The 20,893-nt window shown below is 35.1% G+C and overlaps 1 protein-coding gene across 10 annotated transcripts in view; it reads right to left on the bottom strand.

Moving 5' to 3' along the window:
* LOC140437662 (uncharacterized) overlaps positions 1-20,893 on the bottom strand; it is a 297,351-nt gene that overhangs the window by 15,666 nt on the left and 260,792 nt on the right. Inside the window, exon 1 of one of the 10 annotated variants that reach the window (XM_072527307.1) lies at positions 16,480-16,553. The exons of the other annotated variants lie outside the window; for them this stretch is intronic. Within the exon in view, the coding sequence (XP_072383408.1) occupies positions 16,480-16,512 (33 nt within the window). The 5' untranslated portion in view covers positions 16,513-16,553. Of the gene's footprint in view, positions 1-16,479; positions 16,554-20,893 lie in introns of those variants that run through there. 10 annotated transcript variants of the gene reach the window in all.

The raw sequence follows: 20,893 nt of genomic DNA, 5'->3' as shown, positions 1-20,893 counted from the left end.
CAACAATCTCTATACCCTCTGTAGCCACCCCAATACAAAAATCTATTCCAGGTTTGTTAAATGTTTCTTTAATCATGCCACTCTCATGACATACCGCTATAGACTACAAATATCTTAATCAGAAATTGGCGATTGCAATGATTATGCTGAACATTTGCTGTTTGAATGCAAACATAATGATCATGCAATTAAGTATTTGGTGCAAACTCTGGCGCAAGACCAAAATACATTTCCCCATTTGTATCGTAGTAAAAAGTCGCTATGAAAGGCAACTTAGCGTGAAAATTTACCTTGTCTAATACGTTTTTTGTAAATCATTTTAAGTTGGTTAGCGCCCTGGATAAAGAGCATATCTACTGATCAGTTTAATGTTTGTATTCACTTTTCTGTATGTACCTTTATTTTTTATTTATTAAAACCATTGTGGCAGTCATAATCTCCTAAATTTCTTTACGGCATCGCCTTTCAGATGTCCTTTATCCATGCGTTTGCTAATATTTATTAAAACCTATATGTATATGCAGTGAAGTGTATACAGTGTGTTCATAAGGTGTGGAAACGGTCTATTACCTTATGACTTAATTATTTTCAGAGTTAAAGCTCTGACAGGCAGATTTTTATTTTTGTTTTAAGCCTTTTTGGAAAAAAATAACCTCACCCCTCACTATCTTAGCAGATGTGACGATATCTAGATATTATCGATACTTTTTTTAAATAGAAATCTAAAAAATTAAAAGCCCATATGTTTCTGAGTACAACCGTACCAAACTCATCACATTCAAACTTCAGTATAAAGAGTGTAAAGGAAACCAGTGCTCGTATTTCTTAAAATTTAATTCAAAATTTATTTTACAAAAAAAATTATTAAATAAGTCATTTCATATTAAAGACAAACAAGTAACATAATTACAGCAAATGCTCAAAGGGAGTGGGCTATTGTTGTACGATACAGAAGGTAGATAGTTTATCTATTAAAGATAACCAATTTCGTTCAAATGATAATGGCTTTGTAATGGGTGGATCAACAATACAATAAAATAAAGTGGTAAGGACTGTACTCAGTATATTCCCAAAAATCAAGTAGACTGTGAAGACATGTCGAATTCCTTAGCAACCAGACAGTAAGTTCGTAGTTACCATTGGACATGTCAATATTAAATTGATTTGTTGTGTCACATGGATTTAGAAGTCTGCACTAGTATCTTTTTGAGAAATATTACCCTAATAGAAATTATTTTAAATTACGATGATGCTCTCAGAAAACAGCGAATAGAAGTTTTGAACAGAAAATCCCAATTGCAAAATGGAAGTTTATACCCAATATCCGCACAAAATGAGATTGCTAGGAATACCATTGTACGACCGTATTTTCTTGACGGTATTGTGATGGGTGAAAGGGATTTAGAGATGTTTCAAACCTACGTAGTTCCATTTTTTAACCGCAACATTTCCAGATATCAATAATCCTGGTCAAATAGATCAGATCATTTGGTTTCATCAGGATGGAGCAAGTCCACATTATGCTGTAGTGGTTAGATATTTTCTAAATAGAATCGCTGGATTGGACGACGCGGTCACATTGAATGGTCTGCTAGGTCGCCAGATTTGAATCCCATGGACTTTTCTATTTGGGTTATTTGAAAAGTAGGGTATATGTATGTAAATCGACTTACCAATTTTGTAGACCTTAAACAGAGAATACGTACTAAAAAGCAGCAAATTACACCGGTGATGTTGTGTCAAACATAACCCAAGAATTCATTGGACGTCTTGGATACTGTCAATTAAATCAAGAAGCTTAATTCGAGCATTTGTTGTAATTATGGTATTTGTTTGTCTTTAATATATAATGACTTCTTTAATACTTTTCTTTGTAAAATAAATTTTGAATTAAATTTTAAGACATACGACCACTTGTTTCCTTTACACTCTTTATACTGAAGTTTGAATGTGATGAGTTTGTTACGGTGAACCTGGGCTCTCAAGGCCTTAAAGTAACTCGTAAATAGATTTGTGGAACACAGTGAAGAAGAGATCTAACTCTGAATACTAAAAAAACTCAATTAATATTTAAGCGAGGTTTCTACAGCCTCTGCCGCTTTTCGCATTTCGACCGCCATCGTTTTCTGTCCATCCATTCGTCTTCTTTGATGGCTCTATCTCTCATTATGTGCCCTACATTTTCTTCCCAGGCAACTGAAGACCTTTCCCTTCTTTTTCTTTGTTGTGGTATGTAATTTAAAGCTTTCTTTGGCCATCTATCTTCATTCATTCGTCTCACGTGACCATACCACACTAGTTGTCTCGTTTCTATTCTGGCTACACTGGAATATACAGTATTTGTCCTCCTTCTAATATTCTTCTTCTATTCTTTTCTATCTTTTTTCGTGATCTGCCAAACTTCTGCCCCATAAGTCATAATAGGCTCTACCAAGGTTCGATAGATTGTCAATTTACCAAAATGAAAAATGTTTTGTATAACAGATATTTGTTGATTGGATTTTTTGGATTCTCTGTGTTGCTGTATGGAGTGGAGACATGGATGCTAAACAAACAGATCGCCGATAGATTGGAGGATATCGAAATGTGGGCCTATAGAAGAATGCTTAGTATAAGCTGGGTAGACAGAGTTACAAACAACTTAATATTAGAAAGAATAAGAAAACAAAAAGAAGTCCTAAACGCTATTAAAACTGGGATATACTATTGCAATATTTGGGCCATATTATAAGAGATGAACGCTACGAACAACTGCAGGTGATTACGTAGGGGAAAATATAAGGAGGAAAAAGCTGGGGTAGAAAACTTACAATATAAGAATTGCAGTTCTACAGAACTACTTGAGAACCAAGTCTCCGAATCGGACGTAGTCCGTAGCGGAGGCTTGAGGCCCAAGTAAGAAACTTTAGATTCGCTGACAAGTCATTAGAGGATTATAGGAATAAAACGCGGCACGCTGTCCTGAATTTGAATTGGTTAGGCAACCATGTAAGAGTTCTCTTATCCAGGACTCCCACATGACGAGCATTTGGCTGATAGGGCTCCCCCTATCGCGCATCAGAGTGCTATAGGGGGGAAGGTGATGTGACTTCTGTTCTACACGAGTTAATACACCTCGCTCCAATAAATTGTTACACCCGAACGTAATTCCTAGGGGCGAACATGTCATACATGCCAAGTTTAATTAAATTGCTTGCTTGCTTGTTCTATAGAACTGTTCAGAGCAGCGGCATCGGAGATTTGAATCGCTATGATAGTTGTCAAACTTCTCAGGAGACCACCGTAAAGAAGAAAAAGGTGATACAATAAACAGTCCATTGTTTTTTTTATAGTTTGTCCAATTATCATGTAAATATTGTAACACTTTTAAGCTTGTAAGTTTAAAACTTTATTTACACTATATTTTTTAGTAAGATTACATCGAACTAATAAAGAGAAATTATATAAAAAGTTAAAAAAACAATTTTAATAAACCGATTGCAAAATATTGAGATTAACAGATATAACGTGTCTTTTATTCTCTTTTTAAAAGTGTTGTAGATCTGAGAAGACAATAAACTCACTTCAGACTTATTATTGTCCGGAAGTTCTACCGTAATGACTGTTTTATTCTCCTCAAGAGTCACTTTGTATTACGTATCTACTTACCATTAATTCAATTATTTAATATTTATATAATTTTATATCATGGCTGCTTATAACTTGAAGCCAATAGTAATAATTTCTCACTTTTTATGTTTCTATGATTCGCTTGAAGTATTAATCTGTAATTTAAATTTCGTTTGCGCCATTCAGCCAGGCCTGGCTAGACCGTGTCAATACCCTGCTGGGATGGGTTAACGACCAAGGGAGGAGCCGCATTATTGTTTTTTAGTTTTAATTATTATTTATGTACCTTTATATCGTTATATTCTTCACGTAAATAGTAAATAGTCCAGACTTTCGAGAAAATAAGTTAACTGAACTCATTAGAAGTCTTTATAAATTTATTAGTTTGGTTGTCTAATTTTTGTATCAATGAAACCTGAAAGTAAGGACTCTTTATCCGGTTCAAATATTTTTTTCTTTCTCTTGACAATCCAACACCTGATTTCGCTAAAGCAATTATTAATTTTATCTCGAATGTGCCTAAACTCAGAGGATTTATAATCAATGAATGATATTTATTTATACTTTATTCTGTATTGAAAATCTTGTTATTGTATAGTTTTGTTCTTGTTTTTTTTTGTATTTACGATATTTGTATGATTGATCCCTCCACTTCCTAAAAAACAAAAAGCAAGGAAATGTGAAGACCATTGAACTGTATCCCTAATGAGTCATGTTGCTAAGATTTTTATGCGAATAATTTATAACCGAATTCACAAGTGTGAAGAATACCTGAGTCATTCTCAATATGGTTTTAGAAAGGGTACAGGCACTAGAGAAGCAATTATGGGATTGACACTGATAGCAGAAAGGTATCTCGAGGTTCAAAAATGGCTGTATGTGTGCTTTGTCGATTATAGAAAGGCCTTCGACCGCATCAAACACGGAAATTGATTGAGGTGCTAAAAGAAGTAGGATTGGACGAGCACGACATAGCTAAGTAATAAGCACCATAATAAGTAATACATACTGGAACCACACAGGATGCGTTCGAACAGAGAACGGAAACACCAAGTACATCAACATAGAACGAGAAGTGCGTCAAAGGTGCATTTTGTCCCCCCTATTATTTAATGTATATGCCGAACATATAATTAGAGCTTCTCTTAAACATCGCCCTGGAAGGTGCCAGAGTCAATGGAATAATCATTAATAATATAAGATATGCCGATGACACCGTAGTATTAGCAGAAACAGAAGACCAACTAAAAATATTGATGAACATATTATCAAAAGAAAGTCACAGGCTGGGCTTGGACATTAACTTTTCCAAAACCAATACCTGGACATAGAACATATTTCATATACCTGGACAGAGAACTAAATAGTCAACTAGACCATTTAAAAGAAATTAGAAGACGCATTGAAATAGCAAGATCTGGTTTCATGAATATGCGTAAAATGCTCTGTAACCCCAAGCTAAAAAGGGGCATAGGACGAAAGAAAAAAATCTTGGCTACGAAACATCAGAGATTGGACCCACACAAGCGGAAATGAATTAATTCATCAAGCCCAGAACAGAGAAAAATTTGCCATATTGATTGCCAACCTCAATAGAGAAGTCACTTAGGAGGAGGAGGTATGATTGGTACTTAATTGTACTACTATTGCTGTGTAACTATGTTATGAAAAGCAATAAAATAAAAAAAAAATTAGACAACCATTCGAATCACATTCCGTTTAAATCATACGAATTTTTCAAACGCATATAATGTTTGTAATAAACAATTATAATGTTGTCCTTACCTCTGCATGGATCACACCGAATTCAGCCAACAGATGTTTCCATTTACGGTATTTTCTAAAGCCGATTTTTGATACTTTTTCGTCGGATGTTTGTTTGTTGTTTTAATATTTTGATTATTTCAAAATTCTGTTAATTTTTATCGGTCAAACTGGTAGAACTTTTAACAAACGGAAAGCAGAGCACAAAAGGGTTTATAATAATGTGAAAACAGATTCTACGTACGCATCTTCACCTTCTAGACCATAATCATTCTTTTAATGACCAATTTCAAATTGTTCGCATTCAAAATATAGGCCTTAAGCTATATTTATTAGTATCTATGGAAGTTACGCACATAATTCTGAATGAGCAACTTAGACAAACAGTTCACCCTTCCTTAACTTATTCAGTTAAAGACTATAAAGTGTAAACGCACGCCAAAAATAGATCATTTCTGATAAATCAAGAAATTAAGATATCAGTCCCTAATAGGATCATTAACCCTACAAAACCACCACTTCCGCCCCATATAATCGGCAAAATCAAACAAAAGAGACGACTCTCCCGTCAGTTTCAACGCACTCGAAATCCTCATTATAAAATAGAATATAACCTCCTGTATACGGTGATCAAACTGCATGTGAATAATATAAAAGGCAGCCAATGGCAGGCTGTTACTTCTAGTCTTGATTGTCGCAACGGTGGAGCTTTCTGGTCAAAATTTAAAATCCTAACTAAACAGAGAACCAACAACCCATCTCACGTTGTGGTGAATAATCAAATCAATAATTCCGATCAACAGAAGGCCGATGCCTTAAAAACTATTTACAAAATATACTTATCACCCCTAAGAACCACAGATTTTTTTACCCCTTCCGTGTAAATACCGAGAGAGACAACTCGCCACCCCTTTCAATCCACAGGAACCACATAAACATTCGATCATAACACCTGTGCATCAACAAACATTCGAATATTTCTGCCAAATCGACAACTCAAATTCACCAGGGGCTGACATTGCAAGGAACTGCATGAAACACCTTTCGCCAAGCGTCACTCTTTACCTGACGAACATTGTCAACGCCACTCTCCGAGTCTGCTACTTTCCATCACCATGGACGGTATCAAATACAATTATGCTCTTGAAAAAGGGCAAACTCAAGACCAATCTAAACTCTTATAGGCCGATCTTTCTACTAAATGTCTTGGCTAAAGTCTTCGAAAGGACCCTTAAGGAAAGACTCGTGGACTTTACCATAGAACACAATATCATCCCTACGTGTCAATTCGGTTTTAGAGAAGGTCATTACACCACAACGGCGTTGAGAGAAATCGTCACACATATTTCACAAAGTCTAAACGACCACAAAATATCATTAGGCTCAATCCTTCCACCAAGTGTGGCATACAGCACTGGTTAAGAAACTACTGAACATCGGCCTGCCGTTTCCATTCTTTAGACCTATGCATTCATATGTCACTCAACGTAAAATCACAGTAAAGGTTCGAAGTCTTCTCTCAGCCTCATTCACTCATACAGCAGGAGTGTCACAAAGTTCCATGTTGGCACCAATACTATACACAATATACAACAGAGACTTTCCTAATCCACGTAAGATAAGCACACTTACTTTACTTTACGCAGATGACTCTATTCTTGTGACAACATCTCGAGATGCAAATGTCCTCTGTAGGTTTGCTTAAAATCACCTTGACCAGGTCGATAGATGGTGCAGGAGATGGAGAATAAAACCTAACCCAAATAAAACACAATGGATTCTCTTTAGATATCCTAACCTCAACAGTTACATTATTCACAACGTAGCCAAAAAGAATCAATTTTAGACTATAGGGGGATCGACTCCACCTCTATAACCAGATCGAATACCTGGGTGTGATGTTTACAAAGACACTACGAGTACACTGGAGGGCTGATCTGGCTGAAACCAGTAACAGGGTAAGGAGAAGAATCGGTCTACTCAATGCTCTATGTGGTAGATTTGGACGGACACATTCACGTACACTCATACATACATAACATACATAAAAAACACACATCAGGCCCGTGATTGAATATAAAGCGAATATATGCCATGTTCAGTCGTGACCTTACACAACAGCTGCTGGGATTGGAAAGGGGAATCGTGCTTAACGTACACTACAAACGACCCAACTACCCCTCCGCCCTCATACATCAACTATCGAACATCCAGCCCGAGCAGGAGTTATACGATCAAAATTATCTGAGACCAAAACTTCAGAGCCCAAAACATCATCAAAATCACCTGCTCATCCTTTGGCAATGTATTCGTCAGACACCCTAAAAGAAAACTCTTCTTCCTCCCCACTAAATTGCTGCATTAAGTTGCCTAGCCAGCAACGAAATCCCTAATGAATATATAGACATCCTGGAGGAAACTTCACTATATTACCGTAAATAGATAAATATCTCACTTCGAGCTTTACTACAAAGAGGAAGGGATCAGTTTTCTGTGTTTTACCGATCCCATTGCACAATTATACCTGTCTCTAGGGAGGTAACAGCCACAGCGGCCCTCACCGCGACTCACATTTTTATATTTCATTTTATATGTAAATTGACTCATTCATATCACTAATTAATTAATTTACTAACAGTTTCTGAAAAGGACCGTTTTAGCTCAAACCCTTTCACCTCCGACTACCCAGGACATCTACCTTCTTCGCAGGAACAACATCCACCGACGCAAACCACCAGTGAGACATAATACAGCGATCCAGAGCCGACACCCAACAAAACAAGGCACGTTCTGAAGAGGTGAAGACACCTAAAAGAGGACAATAGAAACATACCAAACAAAGACAGAACAATGCGACAATGACTGAATAAAAAATAGATCTCTTGAGAAAGGCACTCTGCCTAAACAGTTATTTATAAATCTTTATTTATAAAGTTATTTATTATTTATAAATCATGTATACCGTTTTAAATAAAAAATGATTGCACGATAAAATGTAAACTTTGATTAAAGATGATTATTTTATATTATTTAATCAAATCGATGAATTTAATATAAAAATGACACGTTAATAAATAAATGGTATAGTGCATTTTAACAGAACAATATTGATGGTTTTATTAAACCAACCGTACGAGTACAACAAACATTGAGCTAAATAAATAAAATTAATTATTAAAACATTTTGTGACGTATAAAAATATTAATATTGTATTGTGTTGGGAGAAATGGAATAAACACCAGAGTTTTGGTCTTACTTTAAACTTTTTCATCTATATAATTACTTATTTGTAGTTATCTTTTTCTTTAAATTATATGTTAATAGAAAAAGAAGAGTATAAAGGTTGTCGGTTGCGCTGTATCCTTTTCTAGATCCTGTCTTTTCAACTGTCTGGTATACGACAAATTTTCTTTTAATGCAAAATGATTTTTTTAATGGCATAAACTAGGTGTCACTCAGCCTGTCACAACATGACTAATAAATCAAACATAAAAAATGAATGACCGTAAAGTCCATAAAATATCAATAACGAAGAGTTGAATAATATGACTTAAGGTTTTGGAATTAAAATAAGATTTAATAATTTAAGATAATATAATAAGTTAAATATAGCTTCTTTTCAAACATTATCAGTGTGTTCAAAAAACGATATACTTATATAAAGTTATATAATTTACAATACTTTCCTTTGAATTTTCTTTTTCTATTTATATTTATATATAAACAAGACGATGAAGTCCTTAGAAGTACTCAGATTAACAGAGTACATATCAGCTGGATTTAAGAACAGACAATATACAGGAGCTACCTTCCTAGACTCAAGCAAAGCTTTCAACAGAGTCTGACATAAAGGACTAATTTACAAAATAAGACCATAAGGATACAGAGGGGCAATGACAAGACTAATCTCTTCATACTTGAGCAACTGGAGTTTCAGGGTTCGTATAGGACAAGTCCTGTCCGAGCTCGGGAACCTGGAGGCTGGAGTACCACAGGAAGCGGTCCTGTCACCTCTGCTGTACACATTGTACACAGCCGACGTTCCAAGAACACTAGGAACTCCTAAGTCTATATGTCGACGGCACAGTGATACCGGCCAAACATCGAAACATAGACAGAGCGGTTAACAAGATGCAAACAGCGTTAGACGATATCGAAGAGTGGAGTTTAAAATGGAAAACCGCCTTAAACTCCGAAAAAACGCAGGCAGTACTCTTCAAAAAGAGGCACCAACAACCAGAGGAACAATTAACAGTACAAAACAACCCCATCGGGCCAAAAAGCAAAGAAAAATACCTAGGAGTCATCATGGATAAAGGAATAACATTCAAAAAACACGTAGACGCCACAATACAAAAAGCAAACATAGCAAAAGCGTCAGTAAGAGGACTCATAAGAAGAAAAATTAAACTGCGGATGAAAACAAAAGTAAGATTAATAAATAGTATAATTCTTCTTATACTAAAAAAAGGCATCTCCCGCATGGGGACACATATGCAATACTACAAAAAAGAGCGGCACATAATAGCAGCCTAAGAGAAGCAGCCAACGTACCGAGGTACGTTGCCGAAAGATTCCTATTTAGAAAATTACAACAAACCAGAGTGACTGAAATAATGAAAGATAAAGCCAGGACAAAGTTTTCGGAATTGAAAAACCATCCAAGTCATATAATGCTAGCGATCATGAGATACAACGCTTTCCAGCGATGGAAGGACAAAAGACCCAAACAACAAATAGTGGAATAAAAATAAAATAAAACCAGAGAGAAAATATACAAATAATAAATATAAAATAATAATAACAAAAATCTATGGTACCTATGGTGGAGCAGTACGGCAAGAGATAAGGGCTTGCGGCTCAGTGATACTCCTCCATAGATCCCTACCGGAAGGGCGAGGCGCCTAAAATACCGGTGAAAACAACAACAATAACAAAAATCACCGAAGAGAAAATAACACAAAAACAACAACAACAACACACAAAAGCAGATAGTTCGTAGTTCTATAAAAATCGTGGACAAGCACAGTGTAGGCCCAGACAAGATCATCATCACAAAAAAATCATAAAAAACACAAAAAACGGCTTCGGCCACCAAAAAAATTATAAAAACTACTAACAAAAACCGGCGAAAACCAACAAAAAAATATTAACAAAAACCACAAAAACCCGGGCACGTAGGGCTCAACCCCTTGAGCACCAAGTCTCTTAACTGGGCCTAGCCCAGAGCGGAGACTTCAGGCCCAAGTAAGTAATTTTAGTTTCGCGGATAAGTCACATGAAGATAAGAGAAATAACGCGACTAACGCTATCCTGAATTTTTAATCGGATAGGGTAACATGTTACGCGAGTTCAATTACCCAGGACTCCCATATGAAGAGCATTTGGCTGATAGTTGTGTCCCTATCGCGCATCAGAGTGCTATAGGGGAAAAGGGATGGTCTGGAGCATTCAAGCGCGGTGGAGTGATTCCTGTTTATAATTCAAGTCAATACACCTCGCTTCAATGAATTGTTACACCCGAACGTAATTCTTTGGGATCAACATGTCTCACAGGTTGGGTTTAATTAAATTGCTTGAGGTCCTCAGAGTTCCACAGCAATCTCTTGTGCAACTATCCACTCAATTAGATAGCTTCTTTGCTATGGACTGTCCAAGTTGCTCACCACTTTTTTTTAATAAATACATTTTTTTAATAGAACATACTCGTTATTTTCGAGATCGATATGTGCTTTAACTTATTCAAAATTAATGTTTTTATTAACTATTTGCAGTTCCAAAAATCATTTTTTTAAACGCATATTTTATATAATTACATTGAAGGAATAACTTGGGTACTTAGCCAAAACCAAGACATTTAAAACAGACAGTGAGTCCGATATAATTATTTCAGAATCAATTGTACACTGTGTTATATATTTCAAAGCTCGTAGATTGCAATAGCTTCAGCACTAAATATAGAAAATATGTTATCCAGTTTGTAGGAATAATTAATATTTTTGGAGGAATATAAAAAGTACATCCCACACCATCCTTCTTGGACTTAGAAGTCCAAGGATGGTGTGCATCAGTTCAAATTGCCACATATTCCTCGAAGTTTGCAAGTATTAAGTTTAATAAGGTAATATTAATGTGAAAATTATCACTTTATGAAACTTTTACAATCTTTATATTCAGAAACAGTGAATTATAATCGTAAAGATCTAACAGAGTTAGGCTGGCATAATAAAAATCACTGAGAATATCTTAATTATATTAAAGAGCGATGCACAGTAGTGGAGAGTTTTTCTTCGAAAACATTTATTTATAAGATCTTGTTCATTTAATAATACTATACTTATTTGAATATAGATTACTGTTAGTTTTGGATATTTTGAAAAGAAATTTGTCGGCAAGGAACTGCCTGTTGTGATTCAAATGAGACTCAATAGCTTTTACATGAAGAGCTTCGACTGGAGATGTTTTCATGCCACCAAGACATACACGTAGGACTGAGTTCTGCAAGATATTTATTTTGTTTAAAATCTGTGAACTAGCAAAATCGGACAAGACACATTCTTAATCCAATATGGATCTGATATAGGCACGATAGAATAGTAAAGCGGTTCTACGCCAGCTGCTCACCAAGTTTCAGTAATCATTGTTAAAGAATTTAACCCTTTTATACATAGGTCTAACCTGTAATTAGTATGCATTTTCTATGTTAATTTCCTATCAAGTACCATGGCAAGATATTGGCATATCCTAATTTGAATTTAGGATATTGTGTCTACTAAAAAGAAACTTCAGACTTTTCAGTATATATGCAGAGGTTATTTGCATGCTGTACTATTTTAAACGGAATATGATTTAAACTTAATTTATGTAAATCAACAGTGTAAAAGAGCACATGGCTCAAACCTGAGCCTTGTGAAAGTCCGTTGTTGTTTTTTATTGGACCTATTATTATTGTTTTTTATTGGACCAATTGTGTTATCAAAATTTCTTAAAAATGTTTTTCTATTAGTAAGTATAGAATTTAATAATAATTTAAGTAATAAAATTTTTATTTAAAATAGTTTATTGGTACATTTCATTTCTGGATAAGTAGTGTGATTACTAGTCATTTAAAATCATAAACTAATATTGGTTCTATTTTGCTAACTTGGTAGGAAAAGACGATATCAATAATAAAGGCGGTACTAATCGTATCATCCTACCAGGAATGCTGTATTCGTACTATCATTTCATTTCGTTAGTGTAAAGAAGGCGGAACTAGTTTGTTACTAATTGATTTTTAAGTACGTCCTTTTTATTTTTAGATTCTATTTGACACGATTTGTAAAAAAGTTAGAACCTTATGATTCACCAAGAATTTATTGGACGTGAGCACTTTGAAGGTTTGGCCTGTACATTTTTTTCATCTGTTCGTATTTCCCAAAAACAACAAAGATGGAACTAATATATAATTAGATAGAGGAATTTGTTTGTTTAAACACTTTATAAAATGGAAGATATTTTGATAATTTCAAGGAAGAATGATTGAGTATGTCGTTAATACTGTATTATTAATATATTGCCCGGAAATGCTACTAAGATTCTCTGAACAGTCGAAAAAGAAACTTAATTAATTATAGATATAACCTCAACTTACAGAAAACGAAATGCGATCATAAACATTTTCGGTAATTTAAAAATTAAATCCTAGGCCAAAGCCTGGAAATAACATCTGAGGGGACGCATATAAGATTGGAGCAAGATAACTCAAGGAAAACACCTTCTTTAAAACAGTGGCTAGCCTCAGGAGAGAATTAGCGGAGGCACTGTTCCCGCAAAGAGAGGAGGAAGCCTTCCAAATAATACCTATAGGTGTACCAACAAATAGCTTCACAATGAAAGAGATAATGGAAGCAGAGGCATTAAAGACAGGGAAGGCATCTGGACGTGACAGAATTACACCGGCAATTATAAAAACATGAACGACCTCCTTGGAAGACAGAAATTCCTCACGGTATTTAAAGCGGCAAACCTTATCCTCATCCCTAAACTTGGTAAAGAAATGGAAGAACTGAGTGCTTTTAGGCCAATATGCTCGCTTTCAGGCCAATATGCTCGCTATATACACTATTCGAAATCCTCATAAGTCAAAGCTCGAAAAAGAAATAAAAGAAAACGGAGGCCTCTTGGATCGCCAGTATGGGTTCAGAAAAAGCAGATCTGCCATAGATGCCATAAACAGGTTAGTAAGGGAGGAAGAAGCATGTAGGGGTGGGTGGATGGTGGCACTCTTCCTGGACATCATGAACGCATTCAACAACTATTGAACTCAATAGTTGTTGAATGGATAATCTGCTCTGAAATGTACTGTATAATGACATACTGGAGATACACCTAGGAGAAAAAATACAGGCCATTGCTTACGCAGACGGCCTGTCCATACAAGTGGAGCACTTCGAGAATGGGCCCATAATAGATAGAGTAAACACAGCCCTTGAACTGGTCAGGATGTGGCTAGAGGAGGGAAAACTGACGCTAGCCACACAGAAAACAGAGGCCATAAGGCCTCTGGGGTCTTACCCTTAGCTTACCTCTTAGACCATTCTTCGAGAGTCTAAGAGCGAGAGAGCATATTTTCTTTAGTTTGGCAGGACAAAATATTCTACCTATCAAGAAAGTCAAATATCTAGGCGTAATACTGGACACCAAACATAGCTTCCGTGGGCACATAATATAGACTGCGAAAAAAGCCGATTAAGGAACAGCAGCGCTAACAAAGCTCATGCCAAACATTGGAGATAGATGGAGATTTCTCATGGAAGTGATCCACTTCAACAAACTATACGCAGCACCAGCATGAGTGGTTTGAGTTAGTAGGCAGGGCATCATGTGTGCACCCGAGGATACGACTTCAAAGAGGAGAAATGTACTCGGTCCTATCCTTGTACTATGAATCTAACACACGTCTCATCTCACACAGCTGACAAACCAGACGATAAAAGTAAAGCATTATATAATGAATATCCAACACCTTGACAAACCTTCGCAAACACGACCTAACTTTGATTAGGGCTGATCTAAAATCCAAGATTGGTAAGGGACAATTGGAATTTAATGGACAGTTTAAACTTGGAGAAAGAAATGGGCGAGGATATTGATTGAAAAGAGTGTGATATTTGAGGAAGATTTTTTTAATGTGCACAAAAAAGTAAACGAAATAAGCAACATATTTAAAAAACAGTTCCTCTGTACTAGTTCACAATAACAACAAAATTATTGTAAATGAGAACGAGATAAAAAGAGGGTAGCTCTATAATATATCAGAGTTGTTTGAAGATGACAGAAATAATATTACAGAATCTAACAAAATTGTACTGACGGTTCAGAAATTATGAAATTAGAGGTAGAACACACTTTTAAAAATGCTAAAATTAGGAAAGCTGTGGTCCAGATGATATATCAACTGCGTTGCTGAAACTAATAGATGAAGATAACATAAAAATACCAGTAAAACTTTTTAATGCAATATATAACACTGGAGTAATCCTGGAGTAATAAATTAAGTCCATCTTTCTTACAACACCTAATGAGTGCCATGACACAAGAACAAGTGCCCTGGACACAATTTGAATTCCGCGATGACTTAGGCACCTGGGAGGCTATATTTTTAGGATGTAGAAGTACTTTAGCAGAGGTGCAGGGATGTCAACTGTGACGCAAAAATGTATTTTACGGGCTACACAAAGGCATTTGATAAAGTAAAACATGCAAGTAAAGCAGTAAAGCATACAAAGCTCATAACCATCTTAAACAAAGCGGACTTGGATGATAGAGACTTAAACAATTATATAATTTATATTACTACCAACATTAATGGATAATCAGTTGACAGAGGAAATCTACATAGATAGAGGAGTGCGACAGTGATGCATTTTGTCCCAGGTATTATTTACCATGTATTCTGAACATATCTTTGAACAAGCACTGAGACCCCTATAGGAAGACATATTAGTAAACGAAGTGCGTCTAAACAACGACGACGACACAACGACAATATGCCGACGACGCAGTAGTTTTTGCAAATAGCTTGGATGGTTTACAAACAATAATGTCGCGCATATCAGATATAAGTAGAGAATATGAACTGGATGTCAATACGAAAAGAACAAGAATACATGGTAGTCAGTAAACGCGAAATACTAAATACGCGGCTTTTGGTTAACCAACAAACAATTGATAGGAAAGCAAGATCAGCGTTCGTAAAGACGAAGTCTCTGTTTAGAAGTCATGATGTATCACTTACTACCAAAATATCTATTCTCAGATGCTATTTGTTTTCTATGTTATTATACGGTGTAGAGGCTTGGACACTTTCTGAAGCTTTCAAGGAGAGCTCGAGGCCTTCGGGATGTGGTGTTACAGACGCATCTTAAGAATTTCATGTGTGGATCGTGTGACTAATGTTGAGGTCCTTCGCAGAAAGGGCAAGCAATGCGACATTATTAACATAATCAAAGCGCCCAAATTGGAATATCTTGTCCATTTTATGAGAAATAAACAAAGATATGGCTTATTGCAACTCGTTCTTCGGGGCAAGAGATTTGGAAAGGGAGGACCAAGGAGAAAAAGAAGATCTTGTCTTCAAAACCTGAGAAAGTGGTTCAATACGTCTACAACCGAACTATTGTGAAAAGCTGCAAGCAACCATCAGAAAAAGAAGATATTTATTTTCTGCAAAATAGAAGCAACAATCCTAAATATTTAGGATATAAAACACGACAGAAGAGGAAACGGTACGGTATGACGAAGAATAACTTCAGGCTGTTTAATTGACAAGACTGATTTGACTGCAAATCCAGTAAAGTAGTAGTAGGTACGGTGACCATTATTACCGTGCTAGCTAATCTTCAAACGATAGGCGGCAAGATAATAAGGAGTTAATAGTTACAGTTTACAATAAGAAACACAATATTTATGTACAAGAATAGAAGAATATTAACATAATACCGTTGTTAACCTAGCTAAAAAGTTACAAACCTCTCAAAATATTAATTAACTATCTTTTAATTATATACACGAACGCACTATAAAACATCTTAACAAAAACCATAGTATTAGACCACACTTACTGTATCGCTAGTTTTAATGGCGAACTCAACCATACTAAAATTGAATTATACTGAGCGCTCACCGTAACAAAATCAACAATAAAAGTGAACGTCCATCTGAGGCATTCCCATTCATTGTGCTGCCATCTATTCATTGGCGTAACTATAGAGTTGTGTGAGTTTATTAAAGAACCGTTTCGAATCTATAATGAAGAAACCGATTCACACGTCTATAATGCACATTATCTGACTTTAATGCTGAATGTATAAAATATTGAATCGAATACGGTATGTGTCAAAACAAAAACGGTAAAACGTAAGCACTTCACTTCACGTGGTCTTTTGTTGTATAAAATATCATTTACAATTTAATCTCTGTAAATTAACAAACAAGTCTTTGGGTAATAACTTTGTTCTAAGAAAATGTTCTAAAAACAATGTTGCTTCAATGTTGCCCATTAATTATTCCTCATATAACACATATAATGAATTGTTGCCTCTCGAGTAACTATTTTCCAGATGAATGGAAAAAAGCATTAATTAGACCCATACCTAAATGTAACAATTCAACCGAATATAAGGATCTTAGACCTATTAGTATTCTGCCTACTTTTTCAAAAGTGTTAGAACGCATTATGCAAATGCAGCTTGGTGATTCTATTTCTAACAATAATATCTTAACTGATTTTCAGTCCGGGTTTAGGCCATTTCACAACTGTGAAACAGCACTCCTTAAAATAACTGATGACATTTAAAGAGAAAGAGATGTGGGTAAGGTTACCATTTTAGTTTTGATCGATTTCTCTAAGGCATTCGACACTCTCAATCATTCATTATTCTGTGCAATTTTGAAGTCATTCGGCTTTTCTATGGATGCATTGAATATGGTTAAGTCGTACTTGCATCACAGGAAACAGAGCGTCAAAGTAAACGAAAGAAGCTCTGATTTTCTAAACATTTTGTCAGGGGTAACTTAATGCTCAATCTTAGGTCCAATCTTATTTACTTTATACACCACCAATATTGGTACCTCCTTGAATACCTGTAAACTTCATCTCTATGCAGATGATACACAAATTTACCACTCATTTTACCCAGTTGACAGAGCAAGTGCTATTGAGATTGTTAATCAACATTGATTGCTTGGGCAAGAAATCATGCATTAAATATAAACTCTAAAAAAACTAATCTGGTGGTTTTTGGTCCAAACAGGGTGTGTTTGGAGATGAGTAACATCATTGAAATAGTTGTTGATAATGAAATCATTAAACCTGTAACTAGTGCAAAAAATCTAGGTTTAACTTTAGATAATCACCTCAAATTTACAAAACATATTAATACCTGTGTGAGTAAAGCATTTCTCAGTCTAAAAACAATTTACCATAATCGCCACTGTCTGTCATACAAAGTAAAAAGAATATTGTGCGAAAGTTTAGTATTATCAAAATTTAACTATGGAGATGTTGTGTATGGACCTTGTATTAGTTCAGATGACAGAAGAAGAATTCAGGTGGTTTAAAATTCGTGTCTTCGTCTGATCTGTGGTGTAAGAAGACACCAACCTATTTCTCACAAATTAAAACATGTAAAATGGTTGAACATGGAAAAGAGAAGATTTCTACATGCTGCTTGTCTTTTCCACAAAATTATCAAAAACACTCTACCAGCATATCTTTTTAAAAAAATTATATACAGAACTGACATACATAATATCAATACAAGATACAAAAATACAATTACAGCTCCGCCACATCGTACAGAACAATTCAAAAATTCATTTACATATCAAATATCAAAAGTATACAGATTGAACGAATTTAAAACGGAACATACAATTTAATATATGTCTGTTTGAACTGCATTTGAAATAGTGGACCAATATAAAACTTGGACAAAAATAAATCCATACCCAGTGATAGACATTGTATAAAATATCGTTCAACTATCTGTCTCCTTTAAAGGAAAGAGAAGCTTGCCTAATAGTCGGAGAGATAGAGCCGAAATTTTGGAATGATCAGTAATATGACATTTCTCTATTGGAATATATTCATTGTAACTGGGTTAAGACTTTGCCTTACAGGCGGACGCCCCTCATGGTACAGGGGGTGGCTATACAGGGATGAAGTTATAATTTTTTTCGGAAAAATTAACGATCGAGAATATGGCTGAAAATTTGCCCAGAGTAAGATCTTGGTATAACTAGACGAAATCCCAAAGGGCGGACGCGAGAGTGGATACATAAGGGGTGGCGGACAGGGGTGAAATTGCAATTTTTTGGGAAAAAATTAACGATAAGTAATATGTCCGCCATTTTCATGGCTCATTATTTAGCCCCTAAAAACTCTAAATCCAAAAGAGCGGACAGCTGGGTTGGTACAGAGAGCCATAAAACGGGGTCAAATGTACCACTTGCCTGCGCATTTTAGGTCTCGGTAAAAATTTTCAAACTGATTTTATTAGGATATTTTTATACCGATTGATTTGAAAATTTGTATGCTCACTTCTGTTACTATTCTGAGAAGCGTCAAGTAGAGTTTTCCTCAAAATTTTCCAAAAAAAATTCCGTAAATGAAAATTTTCGTAATTTTTAAAGGTAAAATCTAATTTGTAGAATCCTTTCGATTTTCTGTCAGTTATACCATGATTTTTTTCCAAAAATTTTCAAACGATTTTTCCGATAAGAAAAAAAAATTTAGAAAAACAGTAAGGACATTCCATCTCGGTCTCTCCTAGAGCCCTAAATTCTAGAGAGCCGACTAGCGGGGCCCTACCCTAGTGGGGGACCCTAATTGTCAAACTTTGGACTAGAGAATATGTTATTCTAATATATGAGAGAACGCCTGATATTGTGCTAACTTAGGAACGACAAAGGATCTGTATACGGCAAATAATCAGCATTTTATAGGGATTTTTAAGTCCAGGGGAGATTTATAAATTTTTTTATGGCTTTCTAGTGTGTAAATTTAATTGTTTAATTTGTACCGATAATAGTTTCAATATTACGCTGTATTGGTGCCAGAGATATTGTGTAAATAATTTTTTCTTATATATGAAATCATCTCAGGTAATAAAAATTTGAGAGATTTATGAGGTACTAAAAAAGATTTAAAGACATTTAATCAAAACTCGACCTTTTTATAATAAATATATTGCAAAGGAATAAAGTCGAGACGCGTACTCCCTATTATTAATAAATATATATATTACGGCCGTAGTAAGATATGTTACAGGCTGTAACACGAACATTTATCCTTAAATCATTATTCTCTCCTACCCATAGAGAAATATCAACTAAAACATATATTATTGTACTTTGATCAGATAAAAGGCATATATCGAGCACAGTTTAATTAAATCTTGCCCAAGTACTTTCGATCCCTAGATCATCTTCAGGGTCATCTGAAATAAGCCAAGAAACGTTTTTTTATAACCAAAGAAATTGATTAACTTCGATAAAAACTCGAAGTTTTATGGTTGAAAAAAGGTTTTTATATGATTAACGTTTACAGACTTACTTCGTCAATTGTGGCCTATCCGGCAAGAACAAGATGTCATAAACATATAAATGTACATTACACTACACTACAAATGGACAAACAAACACTTTAAAAGTCTGTCTCCGGCTTCTTCAAGTAATGTAGCCTTCCTTAAATTATTTTAAAGTGTTTGTTTGTCCATTTGTAGTGTAGTATAATGTACATTTATATGTTTATGACATCTTGTTCTTGCCGGATAGGCCACAATTGACGAAGTAAGTCTGTAAACGTTAATCATATAAAAACCTTTTTTCAACCATAAAACTTCGAGTTTTTATCGAAGTTAATCAATTTCTTTGGTTATAAAAAACGTTTCTTGGCTTATTTCAGATGCCCCTGAAGATGATCTAGGGATCGAAAGTACTTGGGCAAGATTTAATTAAACTGTGCTCGATATATGCCTTTTATCTGATCAAAGTTCATTTATTCGAGCATTCAACCTTATATTTATATATTATTGTGTTGTACCAGATCCCTAATGTGTATTATTACTTTACAGGGATGTGTGGGATCCTGGACTCTAAGAGTGTGATATATGTTAGCCATAATTTTTCACAGTTTTAACAACCAGTTGTTACCATTTTAGTAAAACGTTGGTTACCAGATTATATGCTTTGAACCCTTCAATCTAGGTTCAATCTTAAAAAAATTAAGGATATTGCATTCGTCTTAAATATATAAGTACCTATAAAGTTTACAGTTAAGCTAAACTTTAGTTGAAACATTATTTACATTGTAAGATCTAATAAGAATAATACTATATCATGCCTCTTAATTATTTCCCCCGGCACTGGTCTCACTAAGAATATTATAAGCATGTTCCGGTGATTAGTATCTGTTCTGAAGAAGTACAATCGCTCAGGTTAACGAAGAAGATGAGGCTTACACGGTAGTAATAA

The sequence above is a fragment of the Diabrotica undecimpunctata genome, chromosome 3 (genome assembly GCF_040954645.1).
Source record: "Diabrotica undecimpunctata isolate CICGRU chromosome 3, icDiaUnde3, whole genome shotgun sequence".
Lineage (NCBI taxonomy): Eukaryota > Metazoa > Arthropoda > Insecta > Coleoptera > Chrysomelidae > Diabrotica > Diabrotica undecimpunctata.
The sequence above is the reverse complement of the archived record's forward strand: the minus strand, read 5'-3'. Positions and strand labels throughout refer to the sequence as shown.